A 13637-nucleotide genomic window follows, 5' to 3' on the forward strand; every position below is an offset into this window, starting at 1 on the left:
GCCGCGCTCTGGAGAAACTTGGGGCATGTGAGCGAGCCATGAAAACCCGCAGCGGTCACTTAGCGCTACTTGGTACTTCAACGCTGGCGTGCGACGACCAGCACAAAATACAGGGGACACTTAACTGCCACAAACTTGGAAACAAGAGCAGGACAAACACGAAGGCACGCGCTACGGGCACCGCTGAACCGGACCCGCATGACAACCACCCAGGTAGATGCGGGAGTACCAGTCAGCACGGTCACTGTCCAGGGAAAACGCTCTTCGGGTTTGTGAGGCGGTTTACGGGTTTACACAGTTATTTTCTTCTTGTTCTGTTCTCTACACCAAAGAGACGCTGAGCCCTTCCTGTGAATACCACTCCTCTAACTAAACGCTGCTGCCAACCAGGGACAGGACGGGCCTCGGGAAGGACACTCCACCCTCTCCGAAGCCTCTCTCCCGCTCCGCCTCAGCAGCTCCCTGGCTCTGCGCAGGCCCCCTCGCTGCCCTCTCCTGAGACCCCGGCGCTCTGGCTGGCCCCCACCGTCCCCGGCCCCGAGACCCCCAGCCCCCCCCTCCTCACCGGTTGTGGGAGCTGCGAGTTGACTTCAGTGTGTTTACTACCCACCTCGCCCCAAGTCAGGAGGCGAGCCCACCAGCTGGTTCACCACTGCCCCCTGGTGCTGGCAGTGCTGCTAGGCGCACAGTAGGTGCTCGTAAGCACTTGTTGCACTACGTGAGTGTGTGTGCGTGCTACGTGTTTATGTGTGGATCACAGTCTGGATTTTAATGATGTCTTTGCTTAGCAATTAGAATAACGTAAGTGTACCTAGTACTTGAACTAAGTAAATGAGGTTCTTAATTTTTTCAGGTCTCAGTGGTGCGCCCCAACGTTCGGTCAAACCGTGTCCCGGTTTTGATCACTGCTTGTTCCCCCCTCTCCTCTACAAAAGGACGTGGGATGCGGCCGAGCGGCCCTGCCCTCCCCCGGTCATTGGCAGCCTTCATTTCATAGCAGGAGAGTTTACTGAGGAGAAAAATAAAATCTCAAGAAAGAAAACAGGTGTAGAGACAAAGCAGAGTCTTTCACAGTGATCACTTGATACATTCTCAACTTTCGATCAAACGCAACAACAACGGATCGTGACCGGGCTTGTTTTCATGTTAATCAGAGCAGAGACAGGCGGGGACTGGTCTGACTGTGACCTCAGTCCATGGCAGCAACTGACAGCGATGTGAACTTACGTCAATTATTGATTCCCATGTGGTAACCCTTCTCCGAAACTAGAAGGTAGATGCTATGTGGCTCAGACGTGTACTGAATTTATAAGACCAATAATTTATAAGGAGCTCACAAAAAGTTTGTTTTATTTAGACAATGATATCATAGGAAAATAGTATAGTGTGAATTCTTTAATCCACAGACTATTCTGGACGAAACATGAAATAACACATTTTAAAGTGGCTCTCAAAATATCACTTAAAGATGTAAATATAAAAACTATTTAAACATAAATAGCCACATTTTAAAGCTCAGCAACCTTACGCATAAATTAAGTACGAAAGACCAGCAAGGATGCTTCCGAAAACAACTACCTGTGAGGGCACAGCGGTTTCATCAGACTTACTTGTCCGGAGAGATCAGCTGTTTGGCCACAGGACCCAAATCGCTTTCCAGGAGGTCCCAAATATAAATGCAGGAAGTGTCATCCTGGGCCAGAAACACGGCAGGTCTGGTCAAGGACCAGCGCAGGCCCGTGATGGCGCGGCCATCGGTGCCACCGTCCCACTGCAGGAGAGGGCGCTCGCTGGTCAGCTGATGCAGCCTGATGCTCCCGTCTGAACAGCCAGCCTGGGGACAGGGAAGGACACTGCCCATCACGGTCCTTTTTTCTTGTTCCCTCAACCTCAGCAGCGAGGGACGCTCAGAGCATTAGCTCTGTCCTCGTAAACTACAAAGGTGAGCATCCACCCTGGAGACCCTGATACACCTTGAACCCTTCCCCTTCCCCAAATGGCTAATGATGAATTCAGTGAACATATAAACCAGTGTTTATCTTTAACAAAGTTGAACATTGCTAATTTGCCCACAGGCCATTAGACTGGCTCCAGAGAAATAAAGAACCGCCTTTTTAAAAAAAGTACATAAATTTGAAACAATAAGTGATATATTCTCCTTGGATTGAAGTTTTTATAAAATGAAACTTGGCTGATTTAGTAAAAAACCAAATTTTAAGCTTAGGAAGAGAAGCTTAATTCCTTTCTACTCAATATATTTAATCCTTCACATCCTTCCTCAAAAAGAGCAGAGGCATGAGTTAGCAACCACAAAATGTTCTGTGCACCCTAGGGTTGAGCACATAAACATACAACACAGGTCGGAGGAGCCAGGTCCCCCACTGTCGGGGGGTAGAGGGAGCCCTAAGTCACCCTGGCTTTAAAGATGAGGGACAAGCACGTGTTTATGATAAACAAAGATCCGAGCGTGTAGCGATGTTGTGTCCTGTCCAAGGAGAGCTTCTTCCTGCCCAGATTCTGGTTTGTAGGTATTTTTCTCCTGACTGGAGCCAGGACCTCTTGGAAAAAAGGCTGATTCTGAATTTGCTGTACCAGGAAGCAAAGAATGGCTCACAGAATGATGTCAGAAAACACAAAACCAGCCTGAGGCACATCCCTAGGACAGTCTGAGCAGCGGAATCAATAAGGCAGTACAGTGAGGGATGTAACCCAATGAAGAGAGTGAACAGCCACGTGTCCACACGCACGTAATAAATACACACAAGCACACCTGAGCAGGAGACAAGGGAAAGGCCTAGAAAATCACCATCTGCCAATCGCCCCAATAGCAGATGCAGGCAAGCCTCGCCGAGGGGTGCCAGGGCCAGCGGGGGGATCGGAGGGGCCGTACGTGGGGTGCTGACGTAGTGTCCCTTTATCTCCCCACAGATACTCGGTAACCAGACAGGGAGAGTGGTGACTCCACTGCAGAGGGAGCCTGGAGACACAGGTCAGAGCAACACTGAATCTAATCGTGAGGAAACGTCACACAGACTCAAACTGAGGAGAATCCCAAGACTTCAAAAATGTCAAGGGCAGGAGAGACTGAGGAACTGTCCCCAAACCGAATGAGATTCGCAACCTGGGTGTTATTTTGCTTACACAGCAGGACATTATCGGGATGGCCGTGGAACGTGGAAGAGCCTCGTCCATCAGAAGACAGGACTGCGCCAGTGCTAGCTTCCTGACGGTCAGGACTGGACTGCGGCTGCAGGAGGATGACCCTGTTCTTCAGAAACCCACACCGCACTACTTAGGGATGAAGCACCATCTGTGCAACTTCCTCTCATACAGAGAAGTGCGTACACCCACACACAACTGGGAGAGAGAGGGTGGAGCCACGGAGGGAAACGTGTGATTGGTGGGCAGCTTCTTGTAACTTTTCTGTAAGCCCCAAACTATGTGAAGATAAAGACTTTTAAGATCCATTCAACAGCCATGTGGAATGAGCCGCTCTGATGGCACGGAGGGGACCTTCTCCCACGCAGCCCACTGGTACCAGAGTGACATTCCCCGAGGTCACCGCCAGTGCTTTGCCACCCAAACGGAAGTGGTACTTTAACAACTGACTTTCTTACCAAGAATATTGGTTCTCCAAATGGTGAAAAATCCATCACATTCACTCTGACTGGTCTCATCCCACACTGCTGGGGTTTGTACAATTTGGGAGATACTCTCAAGTCCTGTCTGGTGCCATGACTTATAAGACCCTGGTGATAAGAAGACCAATGGTGACTAAAGTGGATTAGGTACGAGGCTGGATAAAGCGGTTATTCTTGAAACAATTAAAACAGCATCACAATCAAAGCAAACAATACGTTAACAGGCAGCCAGGAAAGGAGAATGAGTTACAGATAAGATTTAAACTATTACTTACCATGTCTGTGCCAACAATGAAGTGACCAGGATCTGAAGGAAGAAACTTCACACTGAGGGTTTGTGCGGCCCCCCAGAATTCATAGCCTTTATGGGAAAGGCTGGAAAGAAACGGAAAGACGAACAGATGAACTGAGGTGGCAGGGATGATGCCACTTAACGCATCCAGTCCTCGCCATGCGCCCACAGAGGAACAGGTGATCCCACGCTTCCTCTGCAATTCTTGACTGCTCTTTCTCCGTTTCTTCATATGTTCCCTAGGCGCTAGACAACTTCTCCAGCTCTGGTCCCTCGTTCGCTGATTCTTTCTTCAGCTCGGTCTCATCCACCAAACCATTCACTGACTCTTAAATTTCAGAGATGATAGTTTCTTTCTAGAAATGTCTTTTAGATTGTGCCATCATCTCAAGTTCTTGTTGTGCTAACCCGATTTGTTAGGCCATGGTAGATCTTTTCTCATGCTTACAGTTTTTTAATTTTTCTCTGTGAACTGCAACCTCTGAGAGCCCCGGAAGCCCAGCTTATGGAAGCATCCCCCCTGCAGGGGGAAGTGCTGATGACACTGACTCCATCTTGTGCACATCCTCTCTCGGGGCGACATGTTCTGGGCCCCTTGGAGATGAAGATACATACCTTAGAAATGACCACTAAGGCCAGGATTGGGGGAGGCTTGCTTTGGCTATCCACAGATTTGTTAAAGGTGACATAGGGTCTCCCCTTCCTGGTGCACAGATGGCACCAGGAGATCGAATTAAAGGTTAGCTTGCAATTAGGTGCGTACAAACTCTCTGAGATGCATGCGAACCCCCTGACCTCACCACTATACCTTTCCGCACATCCCTCACTCTACATAAGCTGTGGACTCAGGTCTGAACCTCGCAGAGAATAGCTGTGCAGCTCTGGATTGTCCTTGGCTCAATCCTCCCTCTTAGTTAAGTTACCCTGGATAAAATGCTGTGTAAACTCGATGGAGTCGCCTGCTTTGTTTCCTAGTCTCAAAGTGCCTTCTCAGTGTCAGGGGACAGTCCCTCCTCCTCCACCTTCTGACACCGCCCACCAGGCAGCTGTCCCAGGGCCTTGATGCTGAGCCACTGGTCTGAGACTCTGACGCTGCCTCTTCGGTTGGGGACCCCAGACCAGACCCAGAGCTTGGGGTTCTAGGTCTTCTGTGGTCCCTGGTCTCCCCTGGGCTGGGGTGAGGCCTCCTGAGTTTCTCTCTCGCTGAAGGAGCCGTGAGTTCCAGAGTCCTGCACAGGGCTCTCAATTCCAGCTGCCAGCCTCAGGCAAGCCTGATGCATCACTGGCTTGAGCCCCGCAAAGCCTTGAGCCCCGCACAGCCTTGAGCCCCGCACAGCCAAGAGGCCTACGACAGCCTCACCTGATACCTTGGCCTCCACACCACACAAAATCTTGCACACTTACTCCAAGCTCCATTCCTGTCCTGGCACTGTCCTCTTCTTCTTTGGAAAAACTCTCTTTAGTTTATTGTTAGTTTAACTCTATACAGCGTATGTGTCTGTAACAGGAAAGGACCCATGGCCCCTCCTTCTACCATGTCGCCAGAGTCAGAAGTCAGGACTCTGGCCACTGTCTCCCATACCCACATCCAGGACTGCAAATGTCACCTGTCAGCCAAGGACTCCCAAGTCCGTGCCTCTAACCAAGATCCCTGCGGTGGAGCTGGCTACCTCCTGGTCATCTCCACAAACACCACGAGCCCAGCCCACCCTAGGCGGTGACCAGATCCTGCCCCCTTCCTTCATCTGGTGTGTGGTACCCAGCAGCTGAGACAGACACCTGGTGAGAGGCAGTTCCTTGAACCTGTCAGTCACCAGGTTTCTTCAGTTCTACCCCTTTAACAGAAATCAGCCCTTCCGTATGCACAATGGCCACCCTGCTTCACACTCTCATCTTTGCTGTCAACCCTGTGACAGCCTCCTGACAATCTCCCCACCTCCAGTCTCCCTTCCTCTGTCCGATCTCACACTGCTGCCAAGTCGATCGTGCCAGATCACAAATAGGACAGGCTACTTATTCGCTGCCTGAAAATCCCGTACCGGCTCCCTACCTCCTGCAAGAGAACAGTCTCGACCCTTCAGCACAGCAAACAGTCTGAGGCCTGGCCAGGGACTCATCCCCATCTCCGCATTTCCCCCAGCGGCAACCTACCAGCAGTTTCCTAAACGTGTCTGGTGCTCATGCCTCTGGGCCTCCCGTACACCCTCTCCCTCTGATCGAGCAAGCTCATGGTCATCCTCCCATCTCAGCGGACCCCTCCCCAACTCCTGAGGAGGTTCAGGGAGGGGCCAAGGGCCTGACAAGCCCAGAACCAATCAAGAACCTGGGGTTGGTTCTACAAGGTACCAGGGGACTTTTTTAAATGTAACTGATTCCCTGTAATAACTATACTCAAACCAACTAAAGGCGTTCTGCAATCTCAGAGCGTATACAAATTTATTAACACAACCCAGAGGTGTCTGGCTGATGATGAAGAATCAGGCTAATGTAAAAAAATTTTCAAGGGTAAGTCATATGCTGATAGCCTCCAACTGCAGTAATTGACAAGAAAAAAGAGGCCTGGGAAACCAATCAACGTGGAATATAGAAATACCACAAATAATACTTGTCTACTGAATAAGAATTTTTATGTCACATTAAGTTATAGCAGTAAAAGCAGAAATCAAAATTTCTCAAAAAAAATTTCATATTGCTGTTTCTGGTTCCTGAAACTTACCTATTTAACTTCAGAGTTGTATTAAAACTGGATGAAAAATAGTCAAATAGTACTGACTTATAAGATAGAAATTATTATTCTTTTTAAAGATTATTTGTTTTGAGAGAGAGAGAGAGAGTTTGGAGGAAGGGTAGAGAGGAAGGGAAAGGGAATCCCAAGCAGGCTCTGCACTGTCAGTGCACAGTCTGACTCAGGGCTTGATCTCATGACCGTGAGATCGTGACCTGGGCCGAAATCAAGACTCAAATGCTTAACCAACTGAGCCACCCAGGCTCCCCTAAGATAGAAATTATTGTAATCAAAGAAAAAAACGTTAGCTCTATACCTGGTAACTGTGTTTATTACACTGACTCATTAATATTAAAGTAATTAGCAAATAAACTATTTAGCAAAAATACTATGTGAAAAGTTGCATTTTTCAATGCAAACCTGACCATGCATTTACTTTATGTGCACCTCCCTAATGTCATTTCCTTCTGCAGAAGAGGTTTTCGTGAGACAAAGGCAGTGTTCTAACTCAAGGTGACACGGTCTTACCTGTCGCTCAGCTGAATCGTGGCGCTGTGCACCAATTTTATCCTCCCTCCAGGTATTAAACCTAAAAATAGGAAAACCATAAATAAATGTACCTCTTAATACAAGTTAAACCACAATCCAATTACAGTTGCCTCGAATCAGTTTTCATTGTTTAAATATCTGTGTTAGGAAGTTAACATCAAAACGTGGGCCCATGAAGAGTATTCCCTCTATAATGCAGCCGAGGCTCCTGTACTGCCTTATGAGGAAAGGGCTGGTGGAACCAATCAGGAAGCCTTTACATTTTTAGATTTGATAGAATAAAACAATGGCAGGACACTAAGCAAAACAGAAGCAAAACCAAAAAACCCTGAAGTTCCCAACAGCAATACTGAGCTGCAAATGCGCACTGGTGGTCTCCTCAGGAGCACCTCAGGAGCACCCAGCACAAATGCACAGCACACCTGAAGGCCACCTCTCTGCTGCGGGATGCACAGGGGCACCCGCTCTTCAGTGTCCGCACCCCCTTCCCTGCACCAGAACTTCCCCGGACTCCCAAAGCACTTATGGCCACAACTCGGACCCCTCAGCCATTCGCTGGCTTTGCCTCCGCCTGTTTCCAATATCCTCCCCCTCTTTTGTAATTATTGCAAAGGAGGTAACTAAAACCTGATGCATATTGAAACCCAAATTCTGGGCAAGGTACTGCCTAGAACCTAGGGAGTGTATAAACCCTAACTATACAGATAAGTTCAACTTACAGCAAAAAGGGCGACTGTAATTACGTATGATGGGTTCTGCCACAGTTCCAAGAATGTTCATGTTGCTGTCACAGACTTGAAAATGACCTCCATTTTCTCCAGCACGCTGTCCTCTTACAAGAACTCCAGGCCTGAGAGTCTCAGCCCAAATGTGACCTCCCCTGGGAAGACGTCCCTGACCCGGGTGCTCGACCCCTGAGGGGCACTTCTGATCTAGCAGTCACATCAGCGACCGCTGTGGTTTGCATGCCAGCCTCCCCAGGAGACTACACTCCCTGGGGCAGAGCCAGTGGCCTGTCCCCTTGCTTCCCTGGCACCCAAGACAGGACCGAGCCTGTTCAGAGAACTTTCATCGACGGACGAAGGAAAGATGGCAAAGGCTTAGTGCTAACCATGATCTGAGTCCTCCAACCAGCCACTACTGTCATGCACACAGAAGAGCTGGGAGCCACCCCAAGCATACGGACATTTATGGCCAGAGCCTTTCCAGGAAGATCATCCCCTCTTTTCCTAAAAGCAAAGTTGAAACGTGGTCAGGGTTTGGGTTAGGGTCCTACAGACAGAGGGAGTCTTTCTATAGCAACATTTAACAATGAAATACACACTGTCCTGCAATAACTTTGGTGTGACTTCCATATTCCTATGAAGTATTTTTATTCCAGACGATTTTGTCTCCACAGAAAGATTATGAACGAACTATGGGCGGAGACTCTCTAATCCTTACTACCCTCCAAAATTCCTAAAAAAGGCCCTGGTCATAGCACAAGTGAGCAACACAGACAGCCTGAAGCTGTGCTCCACAGGCTGCAGCGCTCTTGGGTCAGGGCAGAGGCCTGGGTGAGCCCAGCCAGGGGTCCGGCCCCACCGTGAATCCATGCTGAAAAGGGGAGGACAACCTCCCCTCTAGAGCTGTCCCGCTCTAACGTTCCGAGACTCTGTGAACCACCCAAAGGTCTCACACAGGCTCAGTATAATGGTTTCGTAATAAGCAGAGAGGCTGCTATAAGAAAACACTGAGAGAAACGTTTACTCTGCCTCAAAACGTTTGCCAGTGAAATCAGTGAAGTGATTCTGCCTTGTTCTTAAGGAAGCCAGAGCCCGCGGTAACTTCCAAGGGCCGCCTGTGACACTGACCAGGAAGCCTGCAGCACCAGCTGCACTGACACAGGACAGTGGGAAGAAGATGAGGGTCAGACCCCTGACAGACAGGGTGAAGGGGGCCGGCCACTGGGAAGCAGGCGGGGGGGATAATGATGTGAGGAGAGCGTCCAGGAGCACGAGGCTCCACCGTCCCCCGGTCCCCGGTCCCCGAGCCTCGCTGGAACTGAAAACCAGATGCCACAGCATCAAAAACAGCAAACTGCTACCGATGAGCCCACTTGTGAGTCAGACCAGGGACCAGGACTCCTCTGAGCCGGACCAGGGACCAGGACTCCTGCTTACAGGTGCTGCTTGCCACCAGAAACTAAGCCAGATGCCAGAAGCCACAAGCTCCAAACAAGCCCCCAAGGCCCGGTTTTTGACGAGTCTGCTCCAGTTCAGACTCCATGCTAACCCTCCAGCACAAAAAAAGGAAGTTCAGCTGTGAGAACCAGACCAAACCAGTCTGAGCCAACATGGACCCCAGCGATGACCTTTCAGGACTCTCCCCTCATTATGATACTAAAAGCCACACCCAGGGGTGGGGTTTAACATGCTAATTAGACACACGGTGTAGGAAGAAGCACTAAGCATGACCTGTAAGTGCACAAGCCCCCATACACAACCCCGCCCGGCCCCCTCCCTTCCCGCCTGTTCAGACAGCACCCTTTTCCCACCAAAGTTTCTTTGAAGTTCTTGCCAGCCCCTCCTGGGGAGCCAGCCTGAGGACCCTTCGTTCACACACCTCCTTTTTGGAGCACAGGCCCCAGTACAGCCTTGCCTGGGACTCCTGGGGGGCCTCTCGTCCGGTTCTCCTGCGCAGCGAGCCCAAGGCTGGCTCAGTAAATGCTGCGGCTCCCCAGGCACCAGGACGAACCCTCCACCCACGCTGGGCTCTGAGAGCCCCTGGGGAGTCGTACCGAGGGGACTGACGCGTCAAAACCAAAGGGAAGACGGCCTGAATGTGCGCTCAAGGACTGAGACTCCTGAGTGAACGGAAGGGGCACAGAGAACAGAGAACGACACAGGCGGAGACAGAAAGGAGAACATCGTCAGCTGCAAGCACTATGGCTTAATCACACCGAGGGGCCGATCCGCTGGCCGACAAGGTCATGCGATACAGAACGCTAACGTTCCTTTTTCAGGTAGCAAAGTACTTATTTTTCAAAGAGGTTGCCAGTACCTTTCTTTAATCTCCACTCATTCTAGAAAACATTGACTAAAATGAGTTTTTGTATTTCATAGTTACCTAAGTCACTTAGTGAGCCTGCGAGATCTGCCTTCGGTAGTTCAACCACCACCTGCAAACAGAGCGTGGAAATGAGTGTCCGGGCGCCAGGGTGCAACCTAAGCACAGAGCCGCTCCAATCAAGACAGCGTGCGGCATTCGGTGCTGAATGCGGACCTGCTCCAGACAAGACTGCTCACTGCCTTGAGAACTGGTATTTAAATGTCGGGAATCCCTTTCTTTGACCTGTTTTCACTTCTCCTCACTCACACTGGCCAGCGGCGCGGCCCCCAAGACCGCGTCCCCTGCCGCTCCTCGTACTCCCCCACGAACTCCTGTCAGAGGCGCCCAGCCAATCCAGCCGGACCCTCGGTTTTCCCGTCCTAGACAGGCATGTCGCCGTCCGACACTAGGCACGTAGCACCCCCCGGACGCCCACGTAAACTAGCGGCTCAGAGAGCCCGTGCACGCAGTTGGTGCTGGCCTGCATGCATCCTGGGCACATCCTACTCACCCAAACGTTGAGAACCCCACTCTCCTCCAGGGAAGCAACGTGGAACGACAAACCTGACATTTCTAGTGGAAACAGAAACAGAGAAATGGCTTGTGAACAAGGAAACCACATTTCGTAACTTGATGCAAGGGTTTTGTGGAGGTGAAAGATCACACACCTTCTTGGGTAGAAAAGGGGGAAAGCACAAAACTCTGTTTTTTGTAGACAGACGTAGAGATGGGTTCTACGGCTTGAACGGGACCGCGGTGGTTTACTGAAGTCAGGAGGCCGTCTAGGGTTTAAAGCACACAGGACCACATGTGAATAGTAAGTCACAAAAGTACAACAGATGTTATATGGGGTTACAGCCTCCACCAATGCCACAAAACCACAAGTAAGATGATGTGTGGGCCCTGCTTCTGGCACTACCATGAGGCATCACAGACCTCAAAACACCTGTAAGGAGGGAGAGGGGGACGGATTCCAACCAGCCGCTGCGTTTCTGCGGGTCTACAGGTGCGGAGGGCAGGCGTGAGGTTAAGACACTGAGAGGGAGTCAAAGGCAGACAGAAACCAGACAAAAGCGCCCGCAGAGAGTAAATCTAACTGCCCGGGCAGGGCCTGGGGGGCCACGCCCCAGCCGCAGGGACGGGCAGAGTGGAAAGTGAAGCCCCACAGGAGGGATGAGCCACAGCAGCACAGGGAGCAGGGACACTCTCTGGCCCCACCCAGAGCGCACCACCCAGTAAAGAAAGGACAATTCACACACTAATGGAATGAAGTTCCTTTGACCTAGAATATCCATCTACCGAATGTGCAAGAGTAAGAAAAAAATCAAGACAAACTCCACTGAGAACTGCTGTAAGAAGAAAATACAAGTGCAAATCAAAGCATTTGAGCAGATGAAAATTCTCTCACCCCCAAACGAGCACTGAACAGAAGCCCAGAGTTCAACAGTCCATGTTGCAGCACATCGCTTCAAAAAGCTTTTGGAAACGTACTTAAAGTAAGCAAGCAAATGAACAAAAACACCTGAAATCAGAAACCCAGTGTAGAAATGGATAGAAAATAACAAGAAATTGGGGCACCTGGGTGGCTCAGTCGGTTAAGCGTCAGACTTCGGCTCAAGTCATGAACTAGCGGTTCACGAGTTCAAGTCCCACGTCGGGCTCTATGCTGATAGCTCAGAGCCTGGAGCCCTCTTCAACTTCTGTGTCTCCCTCTCTCTCTGCCCCTCCCCTGCTCATGCTCTGTCTCTGTCTCTGTCTGTCTCTTAAAAAATAAATATTAAAAAAAGGAAAAAAAGAAAGAAAATAGCAAGAAATAAGATGGGATGTGGGGCTGAACCCTGGAAAAAAAACTGGTGAAGAACGGACAAGGTTCCAGTTCACAGAGCTTGAGGAAGGGGGTGGCCTATGCACTGGAGGGACCGCATGCTGGGGGGAGCTGTGCACTAGGGGGACCACACTGGAAGGGGGCTGCCCACTAAACAGATGCCAGCTGGGGGTGGGGAAAATGCTGGAGAGGAGCACACTGGCAGGGTCACATACTGGGGGGCTGTACAGTAGGGGGCCACACTGGGAGGGGGTTGTGCACTGGGTAGGATGTGTACTGGGGAGCCACACTGCAGAGGCACACATTGGAGGGGCCTGCAGGAGGACAACACTGGGAGGGGCCGTGCTGGGGCGAGGGGGTGGCATGCACAGCCTGGGTCAGAAGCTCCATGGTTCTCCCAGCACTGGGAGCTTAGTGAAACTTGGCTGGTTCCAGTGACAATATTTAGCTGGCAAAAGAAGATGAAGGAGGTGTTTTAATAGAGTAACATCTCCGTATATAGTTTAAATTTTTTTTTAATGTTTCTTTTTTTTATTTTTGACAGAGAGAGAGACAGAGGAGGGCAGGGACAGAGACAGAGGGAGACACAGACTCCAGGTGCCCTGCCTGCATATAGTTTAAAAACTATAGTTCAGGGGGCACCTGGGTGGCTCAGTCGGTTAAGCATCTGACTTTGGTCAGGTCATGATCTCACCATCTGTAAGTTAGAGCCCCACGTCGTCTCTGTGCAGATAGCTCAGAGCCTGGAGCCTGCTTCGGATTCTGTGTCTCCCTCTCTCTCTGCCCCTCCCCTGCTCATGTTCTGTCTCTCTCACTCTCAGGGATGAATAGATGTTAAAATAAAATTAAAAAAACATATAGTTCAGTGTTTAGAACATGGTGAATTCAAATATTAATTAGTAACATTGAGAGCAATTAGAAAAAATACACATTTTAAAAAAATGTTTATTTAGTATTGAGACAGAGAGCATGAGCAGGGGAGGGGAAGGGAGACACAGAATCTGAAACAGGCTCCAGGCTCTGAGCTGTCTGCACAGCGCCTGATGCGGGGCTCGACCCCACAAACAGTGAGATCATGACCTGAGCCAAAGTCAGACGCTTAACCGACTGAGCCACCCAGGTGCCCCAAAAACATGCACATTTTTAAAAGCTAACTTTTGTAACAGCATCAAACCCATAAGGTACCTATAACTCAAACATTCTCAACAGCAGCAACATTGCCACCAAAGAGGCAAAAATTGGTTGTCGGGGGACCAAACAACATTTTGCATGCATTATGAAAATGACTAAAGGGACTGGGGAGGCCAGGAGGGGAGGCTGGAAGGGGGAGCCCACCACTCAGTGTCAATCACAGAACAACCACTGGTTACAGACCCAACATCAGAACCCTCCACAGACAGAACCACCAGGCACGGGCCCCACCAGGGGAAAGTGTGCACTGTGGCTCCTACAGGAAACCCACCACTCCTACAGCTCAGCCAGTGAGACCCCTCATCGCCCTGAACCCCTGCTTTC

At 50.2% G+C, this 13637-nt stretch overlaps 1 protein-coding gene and 1 long non-coding RNA gene across 7 annotated transcripts in view; one reads left to right on the forward strand and one right to left on the reverse strand.

Moving 5' to 3' along the window:
- Window positions 1–13637, reverse strand: part of DYNC2I1 (dynein 2 intermediate chain 1) — a 70008-nt gene that overhangs the window by 14018 nt on the left and 42353 nt on the right. For 5 of the 6 annotated variants that reach the window (XM_058723612.1, XM_058723613.1, XM_058723611.1 and 2 more), the window contains 7 exons: window positions 10966–11079; window positions 10809–10870; window positions 10316–10367; window positions 7187–7247; window positions 3917–4016; window positions 3618–3749; window positions 1611–1834 (listed from right to left, as the gene is read on the reverse strand). In XM_058723612.1, coding sequence (XP_058579595.1) covers window positions 1611–1834; window positions 3618–3749; window positions 3917–4016; window positions 7187–7247; window positions 10316–10367; window positions 10809–10870; window positions 10966–11079 — 745 coding nt within the window. Of the gene's footprint in view, window positions 1–1610; window positions 1835–1863; window positions 3248–3617; window positions 3750–3916; window positions 4017–7186; window positions 7248–10315; window positions 10368–10808; window positions 10871–10965; window positions 11080–13637 lie in introns of those variants that run through there. The other variant, XM_058723614.1, reaches the window with a different exon arrangement.
- LOC131508649 (uncharacterized) lies at window positions 9350–10534 on the forward strand. The gene is made up of 2 exons (XR_009260068.1): window positions 9350–10211; window positions 10312–10534. It is a non-coding gene; the product is annotated as an uncharacterized LOC131508649 (long non-coding RNA).

Source organism: Neofelis nebulosa, chromosome 4, assembly GCF_028018385.1.
Source record: "Neofelis nebulosa isolate mNeoNeb1 chromosome 4, mNeoNeb1.pri, whole genome shotgun sequence".
NCBI classification, from domain to species: Eukaryota; Metazoa; Chordata; class Mammalia; order Carnivora; family Felidae; genus Neofelis; species Neofelis nebulosa.